At 34.7% G+C, this 14,122-nt stretch overlaps 1 protein-coding gene across 1 annotated transcript in view; it reads left to right on the top strand.

Moving 5' to 3' along the window:
* USH2A (usherin) overlaps positions 1-14,122 on the top strand; it is a gene marked incomplete at its 3' end in the record, with an annotated part of 395,140 nt that overhangs the window by 194,627 nt on the left and 186,391 nt on the right. The window contains exons 32-33 of the mRNA XM_082757605.1: positions 11,063-11,222; positions 11,713-11,884. Coding sequence (XP_082613731.1) covers positions 11,063-11,222; positions 11,713-11,884 — 332 coding nt within the window. The remainder of the gene's footprint in view (positions 1-11,062; positions 11,223-11,712; positions 11,885-14,122) is intronic.

Below are 14,122 nucleotides of genomic sequence, written 5' to 3'. Positions count from 1 at the left end.
CCAGTCTGTTCCAAGAGAAATTTTATAAATGAAAGAAATTATCAATTGTTGAAAGTAACTCATGTTGGTACAAAATGGGTTAGCTTTCTTCTGAAAGTCAAATTTCATACTGACTTCAACTTTGGAGCTTACTTATGATTAATATTGTTACACCTTTTTTTTTTTTTTTTTCTGATCAAGGAATAATAATTTAATGTAGTTGACAAGAATGTCCTTGTGTTTTCATGAGCTGGAGTTCTAGCCGTTTCATTCACTCAAAGTTAAGAATGATCTCCTACATACCTAAATAATTGTGGTGCCTGTTGCTTTTCTAAAAAGTTAGGGTAAAAGTATTTTTTTCTTTGTTTCAACTAACATGTTTTGAGTTTTGAGGTAATAGCTATTGGGGCTTAATACCATTGTTGCAAATTAATTGAGAAAATGTTAGATTGTACTGGGAATTAAAATACACGTATAACTGAAGTCTTTCTCTTAAGTTTACAGGCAAAGTACATAGAATGTTTGTCAAGGAAAACTAAGAATAAAGTGAGGTATACTGAAGAAATCAAAAGATAAATAAATCAGAATTAAGGTTACCAAAAAAAGAGAGAGACAGCTTAACTATAAAAACAGGTATGGCGGAGATGGAGGCAGAATAAACAGATGGCAGATAAAGCTAGAGCATAATTAAAAATATTTGCACACATAATAGAGGAGAAAAAAATAAAATAAAACAAAACACACAAAAAAAAACAGCTTCAGTTTGAAATGGTTTGGAGACATTATAAGAAGAATTCTTTTACTATAGGGTCTGTCCCTAGTGATGCCTCTGATGCCTCTGTGGGAGGTACATTAATCAGAACAGTAGTGCTTCATCCAGAGAACCAAAATACATTGAAGTAACTAGGTTCAATCAACTAGATTCAAGTAACCAGACTCAGATCATTCATTGTTCCTATACCTTATCACCAGGTAACAGAGTGCTTTTGGAGGTAGAATTACTGTGGTGGAAGCAGCAGGTTCTGCAAAATCCATGGCCCACATGTGACGTCATATAAATTATGGTCACAATAGGCTTTAGTTTGCAGACTTTGGCAGAGAAGGTGGAGATATGAATGGGCTTAGAGATTACCTTGAAATACTCTCCTTAAGGAGACCCAGCTAGAGGTGCAATATGTCATGCTGACTACGAAGTGTAACAAAGGTCCATTTGCAAGTTCTGTGTTCTCTTTGAAGTTGAAAAACTCAGTTCATTCTGGCACCTTCTGAAAGCACTGAGTTAACATCTGCCTCTTACAGTCATGTCTCTGAGTATAGTAAGCAAACTGGGAAAGATGATGCTAATACTGTAACAAAGCAAAAGATTCCCAACCATGAATTCTAAGCTATAGTGTCTTTTGTTTTTTTTTTGCAAGAAGAAAAAAAAAAAAAAGGTACAGTACTTACAAAATCTAAGGCTAAGGAGGGAAAACACGCACATACACCTTTGTGGAGCAGTGGGACTGAAAAGTATACCGTGTACAACATGCACAAGATTGGAGTGGGAGAGGATTGGGGTGAAATTCAAAAGTCTCTTAATTCACACCACTTGTGAATTATGCATCTCTCTCTCACTAGTAGGCGTAAAAGCATAATTCTAATCTGTTCTTATTACTTATTTATAATACGCAGTAGAATGTAAATTCTATGCCTCCTTTGTACAAGCTTAACATGTGAGTTACGATATGCAAATATTCCAGGGAGCCTACGTAGACAACTTTCTTGGCATAGCACTCTGTTGCCAATTAAAGGGCATAAACTTAAAACAATAAATTAAACTGAGTCTTCCCCACCATTTACAGGAGGAATACAGACAGGATGTAAGAAATAAGGGAGAGGACCAAGAGATAATAAGCACATTCATCTTGAAATAAACTACTCTGAGTTGTTATTATTTATGATAGTTATTGTTATTAATAAACTACATGTGGGATACAGGAAAAGCCTGTAACAACCACTGAATTTATGAGACTGGGGACAGATGCATGCTCTTTCTTTTATATCACTGGCTCTGATCGATTTGTATTTTTCCCTGATGATGGTTTATGCTATTATAACTGTTTGGTGGCTCCTTACTATTGAGTTATGGTTGCAAAGCACTTCACAAACGAGAACAAGCCTCTGAATGTTATATCCTAATCTGCACATCCTATAGATATGCCATAATACAGAGCTGCTGACTGTACCACCTGTGATCTGTGTACCCACAAACATGATTTATTCTGGTAATCCCAGTTTAATGCATCACATCAGATTGTGGCAGTTATGTTATCTGATGACATTACTGACACTACATGACGTGACTGGGTAGTGCAACATGTCAAGTTGAAAAAAACTTTGGGCTTTGGGCTTTTCATGGATTTTTTTTCCTCCTTTACTATGTGTGTGTGTTGAAAAAATATATAAAGCAAATGAATTAAAAAAAAAAAAAAGCAAAAAGAGGTATCAATAATTTACACCAACTACATAACTACATGTTGACCATATCAATGACTCAACAGCTGGGGCTGATTGCTCTGGTAAGAACAGAGGAGAACAGGTAGGAGTACAGTGTATTTTACAATGCTGATAATTCTGCAGCTGACTGAAAACTAGCTCAGCTTTTGTGGTCTTGAAACAGATTAAACTTGCTGCTAAATGTCTTGTCTAGGAGTAATGCTCAGAAGCTGAGTCCTCCCACTATTCCTATTCAAGCACTACAGTAATATTTTAGGAAAATCTTTTATTCTTTGACCATAATTCAGATATACAAAACTGCTCTGGTCGTGGAAAGGCAATAGTATCTCTTCTGCCAAAACTCTTAAATCTCATGATGCCTTGCCTTGATGGTGAGAGTTGTTCTCTAATCATCTTGCATTGGAACTGTGCAAAACAGTGGAACAAGTTACCCCTAATGAAGGTTTGAAATACGTCATAACTAAATAAAGATTATAAATTTACAATCTGTATTCTCTGGCTGATACCACTTTGAGCAGGCATTGTCATATTTCTTGATTAGATTCCAATATCTGGTCTGAGTGTCCTGTCGTAAGTTTCTTGATGAATTTTTTTGGGGGGGTTGAATATTTTGTTAATTAAAATAATAATTTGGAGTTTAAATGGTATTTTAAGATTTAGTGTGCATATTCAGTTTCATTAAGTCAAAATCTACTAGTAGATTTAATCAAAGAAAATATTTCTTTTGGAAATTAATTTCCTTCCTCCTCTCCATATTTTTGTTTGTTTAGTCAAATAAGCATAAATATATATATATAATAATAATCATAAAATAGAGAGCTGCAGAGTTCTAAATAGTTTTGGATAAGAGAAATATAGAAATCTTGCAGGGTCTCTGTTCCTCACATTGGCAAATTACAGTAATGCTTATCATTAAAATAATTTAAAAAGTGCAGTGTTGATATTTATAATAGCCCAGAATTTGATTTATACAGGTAAAGCTGAATCTTCCTGTCAGCAGTAGAAGTTCCATGATTTGAAGAGCAGTGAGTTTAGCTGAAAATTGCACTTTGTAAATTTATTAGGTGTCTTTTTTTTCTGTCCTTTTTTCTATCTTATTTTATTTATTTTTTTTATTTCCAAGGGAATTCTAGGGAACACAAGATTCTAATTGCTTTTCTATGTAGCACTTACATACTCATATACGTATACAGTGTGTTATCTTCTTTGTTTCCTTTTCTTAGTTTTTTTCTCCAGACTGTCTTCCTAAGAGAGTGTTTGTACGTCTGTGCTTTCTCATTGCCATCTTCCAGACAGCCTTTACTTCTGCAATCTGTAATATATGCTTTTCCTGATAAGGCTGCACTATTGATTTATAGAAAATGGATAGTAATAGTTGCTGTCTTACTTATTATATATTCTTATATAACTTAACATCTTACTGGCTTCTCTGCACATTCAGATGTGCTCCTTACTGGGTTGTAAAAGTGGCAGTTTTCTTGACCTGACACAATTAACACCAACTGTAAGGTGAATCTGAATTTTGTTTCTATCTCTGCAGCAAGATTGAAATTACTTAGGAGCACATGGTGTACTTCTGTTAGAGAGCCAATGGGGTCTTGGTCATACTGATGTGAATCCAGAGTCATTCCAGTTTTATAGCAGCAGGTATCTGATATTCAGAACTCAACATAGTTACCTAGTGCAAATTTATTTTCCAGTTGAGTACATTAAGCTGACATTAATACAGTGCTAAAATGTTCAAAAAAATATATATATTTTCTCATTTCTCACATATTTTGAGTTTAACTTTGACTGAAAGACCATGTTTTTTGTAATGTATTCTAACAAGTCCCCACCTCCTTCAAGCCGATAGCAATACAATGACTGGACTGGAAGCATTCATGAATGGAAATCTGCATTTAAATCTTAAAAGTAGATCTATGTCAGGAAACCTGATGTGCAAATAAATGACAAATAGAGAAATAAAACAAAGTGATATTGGTATGACCACAGCTACTTTTCTTCACATGCTCGGTAAGAAGGAACATGTCAGAGTTTTTCTCCCTTTGACCTTCAGGCTTACTGTGTTTGTCCTGCTGTTATAATTGGAGTGAACTAGGGAGACAATGCATGATTTTAACTCCGGTAAACAAATACATAACTTCATTACTCTCATTTGATGCTGAATGTTTGCACTGATTGGCTATGTTTTATTCTGGCAGCAAGAAAAGTCCAAAACCAGGCCCATATGTTTTTCTGATGGTGGTTAACGATGATGGGCCCAGGGAACAGCTTAGGGATGTTCGCTGAGGGAGTGTTCCAGGAGCTTCACACAGGCATTAAGATTCTTCTGCGGTTAGGGATATGTGATGTCTTTGCAATCACAGAGGATAGAATGACTGGGGGTAAAGCAATCGAAAAAGAAGTTTTCATCAGAAACATTTAACTTTTTCAGAAGTTAACATTTCATGTTAAATCTGATGCTTCTCTTCCACTTTTCCAAAGCAATGTGATCTGTGGCAATCCACAAGTAGAGTTTTCTTCAGCTGAGCATCCTTAGCATTTAAAACTAGTGTGTCCTAACTGGGGAGTGAGAACGAAGTCTGGAATTACCTGCAGAAGCTATCTCAGAGATCTGGCTTTAAAATCAAAGACTGGCATCCCCGTAGTCCAGCTTTGCAATCAAAAAAAAAAAAAAAAAAAAAGATACTACAAATGATTAATAAAAAAAGGTGATATGCCTTGCAAAGATAATGGTAAATTTAATAGTTTAAGCAAGAAGAAAAGAAGAAAAGAAACAAAATGATCAGGAGTGGAGACTAATGTGACCTTGTGAGGTGATCACAGAAAGATGTAGTATTTGAGGGATGAGTTTAGGCTCACAGAATTAGAAGAGTTTGTGCTGATGAATGGTAGAAAGATTTTTCTCATAACAGTAACAAGTGTGTAATTAAGAGAAACTGTTAGTAAATGTGGGGAAAAAAAAAAGTCTTTTCCATCTTTTCTAGTAAAACATACTTCTATTTAAAACAGTTAAGTACTTTGGAGCTACCACCTCTCCCAAAATGGAACTGTAGCTCTACCACATGCTACATTAATTCTTTGAGATCATTGCAAACTGAAATGATTAAAGATCCATCTGTTTCACTTGTGTGCTGAGGGGTATTTTGTTTTTCTTCTTACATGTGACTTCTTAATTTATACATTTTTTTCTACACAGGCTAACACATGACTGTCATGTTTTTGGGGGTTCCTGTGTAATACCTGGTTTTGTGTTATGCTCTTTAATTCTCCAGATGCAGCAATGAGGTTGTATCTTACCTGAACTCTTCTGCAGCATATAAACCTCAGTTTCAATGAGGATTTATTCCTTTATGAGAAATTTAGAAAACCAGCAATACTTACTGCTGAGTTAAATAGCTTCTAAAACAGCATTTATTGGCCAGCTAGAAACAAAGTTGTTTAGTCCATATGCCATTGCATCAACACCTTTCCTGGTAAGAGAGCAGAACAGCAACTTATGGTGCATCATGAAAATAATTATTTGTGCTCCTGTGTTTATCTTCTCTTCCTTTATTCCTTCCCCTTGTTTTTAGTAGCTTCACAAAATTCTTTTAATTCTAATACTAGAACAGTCTTCAGGAGATCTGTGAGAAAGATGCAGCACTAGTATAAAACCTTCCCAGATGAGGTTGTACATTAGTGCTGATTCTTCAAGGGTCAGTATAAATAAGTGACCGGTGCTTTATAAATACAGAAAGCAGAATATACGATACTGAAAGTTATATGTGAATTGTTGCTTGTTTTCAGAAAATGGTGGAAGGGCAAGAACTGCTAATAATATCCCATGAAGTAAGCCTGATAATACAATCTTGGCATCTCCTCTGATTGTTTGTTTGTTTGTTTGTTTGTTTGTTTTTTAATAGTGCATAAAAATCAAATGGGGGCATTGTTGTATCTTGGTGATGTGGATTTATGGTCCCAAAGAGTTTACCTTCTAATTAAATATTAAGCTACTGTGAGTTAATTTAACAAACTATGAGACAGAGTATAAAAGGAAGTGAATGATGAGCTGAAGCAGCCATACAATCTACCTATGTGAACAACGTTGTGATTGGAATTCCCTGGAAGTTTTTCATCTTCATGCTCGCAGCAGGTTTGCTTTATTGTGCTGCTAACAATCCCTTGCTACGGTGCTGTCATATTATTTTCCTTTGGATATAGCGATGGGATAGCTGTTGTCTCAATTATTTTCCTGAGAGAAACTATGTAGGGTTCCTTACACAAGTCACTTTTCAGCTGAGCACTCACCAGGACAGTACGTCCTTACAACAGGTTCCTGAAATCAGGGAGAGTGGAAGAGGAGAGGGAGGAAGGGTATGTGATATACCGTTCTGCTATAAACCTAAATGCAGCATACCATATAGTACAGATAAATTAAAATGCTGTAGACATTAATACTGTGCTATTTTTGAATTGAGATGTACACTTTGACTGTAAAGTTCATGTTTTGAAACAAGTTCTTAAATCGCATATTTCTTTATTTTTATCTTCTGTGTTTTTCTTTTTATTCTTTATCTCAACAAAATCTCTGCTAAAAGTAGCATTGTGGTGTTAACATATTATCTTTCAAAGACTACCCATTAAGTTTGATCAAAGCAAAGTGAGTGTTCTTATTGACCATCCAAACAGTCATTCTTTATTTTTTCTCTCTCATGCATTGATCATGCTATCAGAACTTGTCTTGGTGGTTATTAGATACTGCATATATACCAACCAAGTTAAATAGTTTAGAAAGTAGTGTGAGGAGTTCCACATACATGAAAAATATAGTGGTATGCAAATGTTGATTTTAAAGATAGCCACCATAGTTAGCAATTATCTTGCTGACATATGAGCTAGAAAGGAATTTAGTTTGTTTGTTTTGCCTCTGAGATAGAAGATCCCTTATATCATCTATAGTAAGTTACGGTCTTAAAATATACATGGGTGTTTACTTTAGTTTTCTTATTTTGTTTTGGTTTTGATGTGAAAAATAATTAATTATTTTCCTGACTACCTGCTACCTTAGTAGGGTGATTTGAGGGAATTCTGTACCTGCTTGGAAGGTGTCTTTTATGCTTTCCTTTTGGTGCCCTTCTAGGTCCAGAAATTAATACAAGATAAAATCCTGACTTTAGGCTTCTCTTAGTAAACCTCTGTAATTCTTAAATTTAACTTTGTTTTGGAAAGAAATCAGTAATTTAAGAGAGTAGCTATTGGAAAATTGCAGTAAGAACCATTTGATACAATTTTAAAGTAAAACAGGGGCCTGGAATGGAGGAACAAATGAGAATATAACATGATCGAGCAAAAAATGTCTCTAGTTTTCTAATGTAAAATAATAATAATAATAATAATAATATATATATATATATATATTTGCTGTGAGTTACAAAGAAAATAATTCTCTGCTTATTTGGTTCATTTTGTAGATTGAGATCAATGAAATTCTTCCAGCAACAGCATGAAATCAATTGTAAAATAGCATATAATTCATGCTCTATATTGTAAATTATATTTTGTTTGACATTAATCACCAAGGTTTCTATGCACTGTGATGTATTTTCTTGTAACACATTTCTAGATAATGCTTGTGGATCCATTTCTAATGTCTGAGTGATCTGTTTTTCATGTCTACAACTGCCTACATTTGATCTTATGCAAATCATGCAATCAAGCAAATGGAAAACAAGGCATTGTTGCTAGAGGACCTTGACAAACAGTAGCTTTGTAGTTTTAAGAACCTCCTCCCTCCTCATTCAAATTCATGTTCGTATCTGTAGTTGTTTGAGTCCATTAATCCATTATGAAACACTTTGAACTTTAAACAGGATAATATCTACCAAATCAGATTGTGACAAATGATTGGATCAATTATGATTTAATATGATTTTTATTGTACAGTTTGTCAGTTTCTAGTTCTAAGTTTTTAGGAAAAATAAGCCTTTGCTGTATGCAGACTCATCCAAACCTTGATGAAATCTACAGAGAGATTTTAATTGATGGCAAAGCTCATGCTTTGAGTCACATTCTTAAGTTTCTAATTTCTGTATTTTCTTCTGCTCCCCCTAACTTCATTCTTTTTTTACTCTTCATCACACCAAAGTCTTTCTGGACTTCATCAAATGTTTATTCAGCATTTATTAGTTAAAATAAATCATCATTCTTAAATCAAGATCTCATTTGATCCTGGTCACATGTGGCTTTTTCCATATTTTATCTCTTTTTATTCTTTTTTTTTTTTTTTTTTTTTATTTCTTTCTTTCCCCTCTCAGCATCCTCTTGAATTGATCCCAGAGGACTTTGCTGCTCCTTTGTCCTGTGTTTCCATTCCATCCATTCCATATTCCATGTTATTCCCATTCCTTTGATTTTTTCCTATTTTCCTGTCATGTCTTTTTGCCTTTTCCATTCCAAGCATTCCAAGGACTGAGACAGACATAATAGTCACTTTTTTTTTTTTTTTTTTTTTTTTAAGGAGAGAAAAAAAACATTTGCATTTTCCATCTTCCATTCTCTTGATTCTTGACCAAGTTCCTCCCTCTTCAAGTACCCTTTAACTAGGTACTTCCAGAAACTCTTACTGAAGCAAGTAGTCTCATCAACTAGGGTGTGCATCAAATCATGTTTTTTCAGTACAAGCTACTTTTTCAAAAAAGCAGTTAGTTGATGAAGGATTTTCCTTAAAGATGAGAAAAATATCCTTCTCTCCTGCCATCCCAAATCTCTGCACAATGAAAAGAGTCATCTACCATAAACAAATGGAAGAGGAGAAATCCACTTTTCCTCTTCTTCCTTCTCTTGTGGTATATTCACACTTAGTGTAGCTCCACAAGACAATGTCAGTTTAAAGAGAGGAATGTGCATTCATTGTTTACAATTAAATAGGTGCCACAGATTACTTTTGGTTGATCATTTGATCACTTTTAAAACTAAATTCCTTCTGGTCACTTTTTTGCTCACACAGAATATGGGGTACAGAGATTTATCTTGAAGTTTTCCATCCTCCTCTATACTTTTTGTGGTTTCCTTGACGGCAGCTGGGGGGAAACGGGGACGCAGGAAGGTGTACACTAATGAGGGCAACACAGTTGGTGCAATGTATGGAGTTTGATTTCTCTGCTTTCTGAGCCAGCTTGAGCACCTGCTCTGGAGTGTGCCTTCCCCCTCTCACCCACATAAGCACTGCTTAACCCTGGTGGAATCAGACCCATTATGTTGATTAAACTTCTCACTGTATTACAGGCATCCCCTTGATGATTTTTTTTTTTTTAGTTAAAACATTTATTTATTTATTTATTTATTTATTTATTTATTTATTAACTCACATTTTGCCATGTGCTTCATAGGAGGGGTACCACAGAATAGCTGAGTTTTCAATAAAAATGAAGGAATTCATGTGTCCTTACAAAGACTGGAATAAATCAGAAGGAATTCCATTACAGCTGGGACTGGGGACATTAGATGAAGGGAAAAATAATGAGAAAGAAATTGGGTCTATGGCATTTCTGCTTTAGTGATGCCTTTGTCATCCAGTTGCAATTTTTGAATTTGTGTTCACAAATATTTTGCATAAAATGATATTTGGGTATTATTTGTTTCTAGAAACACTAGCATTTGTTATGTCTTGCAAAAATGCAGAGCTCCTCTGGCTGACTAAAAATTTGCTTTTATAAAACTTATTTTACTTGTATACGTTAAAGAGTTGCCAAAATCTCAATCATAAATTCCTTCTTAAAAGATTTGCTCATTAAAATCTGCAATTTGTATTGAAATGAGAATGAAAATGATTAGAAAATTCTGTCTGAATTACTCCCCTACTATAATTTTCGGACAAACATTCTTTATTAGTACAGGATTCCTAAGGAATAGCTACAGATCTTTTGGAATATTTGTTTAGCAAAGATTATTCACCATTTTCTGCAGTAATTTAAACTCAGGTTAAATTGTAATAAATAATGACTTAACAGTTGTTTTTGTATAGTATTAGAAAGGTAGTCTCTTACTGAAATGTATATTACAAATGTTTGATGATGACAAATAGGAGAGAACAGGCCAGCCTGAGTGGTGGCGACGGTAAGCTTCTGAGCTTCCTTTGTGTGCTTAAAGTGAAATCGCATGGAGTGAATCATTGTGTGTATCAATGCTTGACATTTGTATAATGTACAGCACATTTTGTAGAAAAATATAATCTCTCTGTTAGTGAACCTATACTTGTTTTCCATTAAATTGATATGATTTAATCATGTTAAGGGTGATCATTTGCCACTGTAGTAAATTAATATGGTATGTAATACCAAAGAGTCTCCTGTGTAACTGTCCTGTACAATGCAGCTATCTCAACCAAAGTAAGGTCCCTAGACGTGTTAGTAGTCCAAATTTGCAGTTATTTGCCATTAAACAACGAACACTTCTTGTCACTGTTCTGGGGCAAATCTGAAACATTTGCGAGACAGGTTCCCCTTCCTCTTGATTTTCTGAATTACCTACCCTCTGAAAGTTACAGAGAAACAAGATAAAATTAATATGCAAAGTAAATTTGCATTTTCTTTTTTTGCCCTAGATTTAGCAGTGTTTACGCCACACCAATTTCTGCTCTCTGCCTGCACGCTTGCTGGCTGTACAAACAGTTCTCAGGTCACCTTGTTTACAGCACAGCTGCCACCATCTCATGTAGATGCCCCGGTCCTGACAGTTTTGGATTCTAGAACAATATATGTACAGTAAGTAAGGATTTCTTTTTTCCTGACAACACAATAGTGCATCAGTTTATTCAAGAATTCCAGTGAGTTCAATCAGGGGAAGGGTTTGTGACATAAAATTAAATTTATTATGATTAAATGCATAGAAGTGATTAGTTTAGTGGTTCTGTGCACCTTCTGATTATCACTTGCCAACTTAATTTCCATTTTGTCTTTACGCAATCAGTATAACCTACATATGGGCATAGCCTCTGCAAACTTCAGTGCAGGAAATGTTCTGGTGATATGCCCATTTTGTAGCCCCTGCTTTGTGCGTTATTGTAATCATTTATCTACTGCGTACAACTACTGCATTAGAGTATTTGCCTTTTATTTTTATGGTTGCACAAGTATGTTTTCCAGTTCTTAAGATAAAATCCAAAAAGTCCCAGTTACATACTTTTTTTTTTTTTTTTTTTCAGTATGGTCTGAATCTTTCTTGGTCTTAATCATATTTTGCTTTTATTTGCAGATGGAATGAACCAATAGAAGTAAATGGAATTCTAGATCGCTATATACTTTATATTGCCAACAATGAGCAGAATTTTACAAAGTGGAATGTAATCTATAACAGCACAGAACTTTTTCTGGATTTTACTATTCAGCAGCTTTTCCCGGGTACTGAATACCTCGTAAAACTAGCTGTAAGTTTTAAAGATGTGTAATAGAGGTGTAAAATGGTGAGAATGATTCCGATTTTGTTAACATCTTAAATAATGGTTCGTGTGTCTGCTTTTTAACCTCTTCTTTCTAAAACTAAGGTTGATGAGCCATCCCGAATAGAGATAAGTGTTTTTTATTTCAAAACGGGCCCTCAGAAATGTGTATGTAATTTAAATACAGATTTTCTTCGAGGGTAACTTGAATGTTAATTAATAGAGAATTGACCAGAAATATATGAAAGACTTAAAAATATTGCCTGCCCCCAACATGTGAAAAAATATATTTGAAAATGATGGCCTTTCATATTTTATACCATAAGTATTTGATTTTTCTTCATTAACACCAGTGACAGGACCCGCGGGAACGGGGTTAAGCTGAGGCAGGGGAAATTTAGGCTGGACGTCAGGAGGGGGTTCTTCACAGAGAGGGTGGTTGCACACTGGAACAGGCTCCCCAGGGAAGTGGTCACTGCACCGAGCCTGTCTGAATTTAAGAAAAGATTGGACTGTGAACTTAGGCACATGGTCTGAACTTTTGGGTAGACCTGTGCGGTGTCAAGAGTTGGACTTGATGATCCTTAAGGGTCCCTTCCAACTCAGGATATTCTATGATTCTATGATTCTATGATAAAATCCATACACAGAAGGAAAGAGCAGAAAGAAAAAGAGTTCACTGTAAGGTAGCAGTTTGTTTATTCAAAATATTTTAAAAGACCTCAGTGTTTTCATTGCATTTCTGTATCAATGGTTTTGGTTTTGTGATAATACGGAGAAGATTCAGTTCACTAACAAACCTGAAAATATGTATATAAAAACATGAGATTGTCCCTTGTTTTAAGCACACTGTTGATTTTATAACAATACCTTTATAAGGATATTTGCTTTGATAAATGCCATAGAAAAATATTCCACTCTTGATTATGAATAAATTTACATTTATGTAGACTGGGTATGCATTCTTTTTTTTTTTTTTTTTTTTTTTTTTTCCCTTAACATGCTCTTGAACGTTTTAAATACTATGCCACAAAAAAAAAAATAAATAGAGTACTTTCAGGTAATGATAAGGATCTGACTTGAACTTGAAAAAAACAAGGATATTCAGTCTAATTAAAGCTTACATTTGTGCTGAAATTAATTCATTTGTTCCTAGACATTTCAGCATAGTAAATTGTATACCATATAAAATATTACCATGTCCAAAACTGCAACAGTACTTCAGCAAGCACTTTAAACCTTCATAAGCAAGCAAGACTATCAAAAGTATTTGTGCTGTCCTGCTGTGCCACAGCTTTTCTATGCTCCTGCACTGTGCCTGAACACAGGCACAAGGAGAAAGAATCAAGGGAGAATGAACAACTAGGATCTGGAGAGCAAACAGGACTGCCTCATTTGGTAGCTCTGCCTTGGGATATAGTTAAAACAATGAAGTGGTGTGTAGATTTTGTTTTTATTTCATTAAAGTGTACAACTCTTCTCAAAGTTACTGAACACATTTTTAGGAACCTTTGGTCTTTATATTTTATTTCTCTCTTTTATATATCTATAAAAATATATATACATTTGAATTGCATCAGCGATAACCAGAAACTGAGAGAAAGATAATTTCTTCAGGTGGTGGTTAACCAGATAAAATGGTCTGTTATAGGCAGGTTAAAGATATGCGTCCTTGCAGTTTTGAACATAGCAAGTCTAAAAGTACATGAGATGCCCATTTTTTTTGGTATGGTAGAAGAGGTAGTCTGTACCCATTTGTACCCACTCTATTTAGAACTTGTCAGTGTAGTTTGAGAACTACTCAGCAGATGTGATCATTGAAGTTCCAAAAATGTCCAGCCCATTTGGATGCACTAATCTAAAATTCCACTACTTAAAGTACAGATGAGCTTTGTTTACTGATTTTCACTAGAGGAATCAGAAATTTCATACACCAGCAAGTTTCCAAGATACTAAAATTGATCTTCAGAAAATTCAAGAAATAAATGAATGGGAAGCCTGCTGTTAATGAACCCCTGATTTAAAAAGCCCTCCACTTCTAGGCAAAACTCAATGGAATGCATTTAGGAAGAGAGTGAGGAACACAGGAGAAAGAGGTCTTCCAGAGGTGGCTTTCTGGACTTCTTCCTGAAATCTGTAGGAGCTAAATCATTTGAATAATAGTGTAGCTTTGCTGGAAGTATGATGTTCTTAAATATTTTTATTATCAAAATGTTAAGAATTATT

The sequence above is a fragment of the Aythya marila genome, assembly GCF_965140915.1.
Source record: "Aythya marila genome assembly, chromosome: 3".
NCBI lineage: Eukaryota > Metazoa > Chordata > Aves > Anseriformes > Anatidae > Aythya > Aythya marila.
The sequence above is the reverse complement of the archived record's forward strand: the minus strand, read 5'-3'. Positions and strand labels throughout refer to the sequence as shown.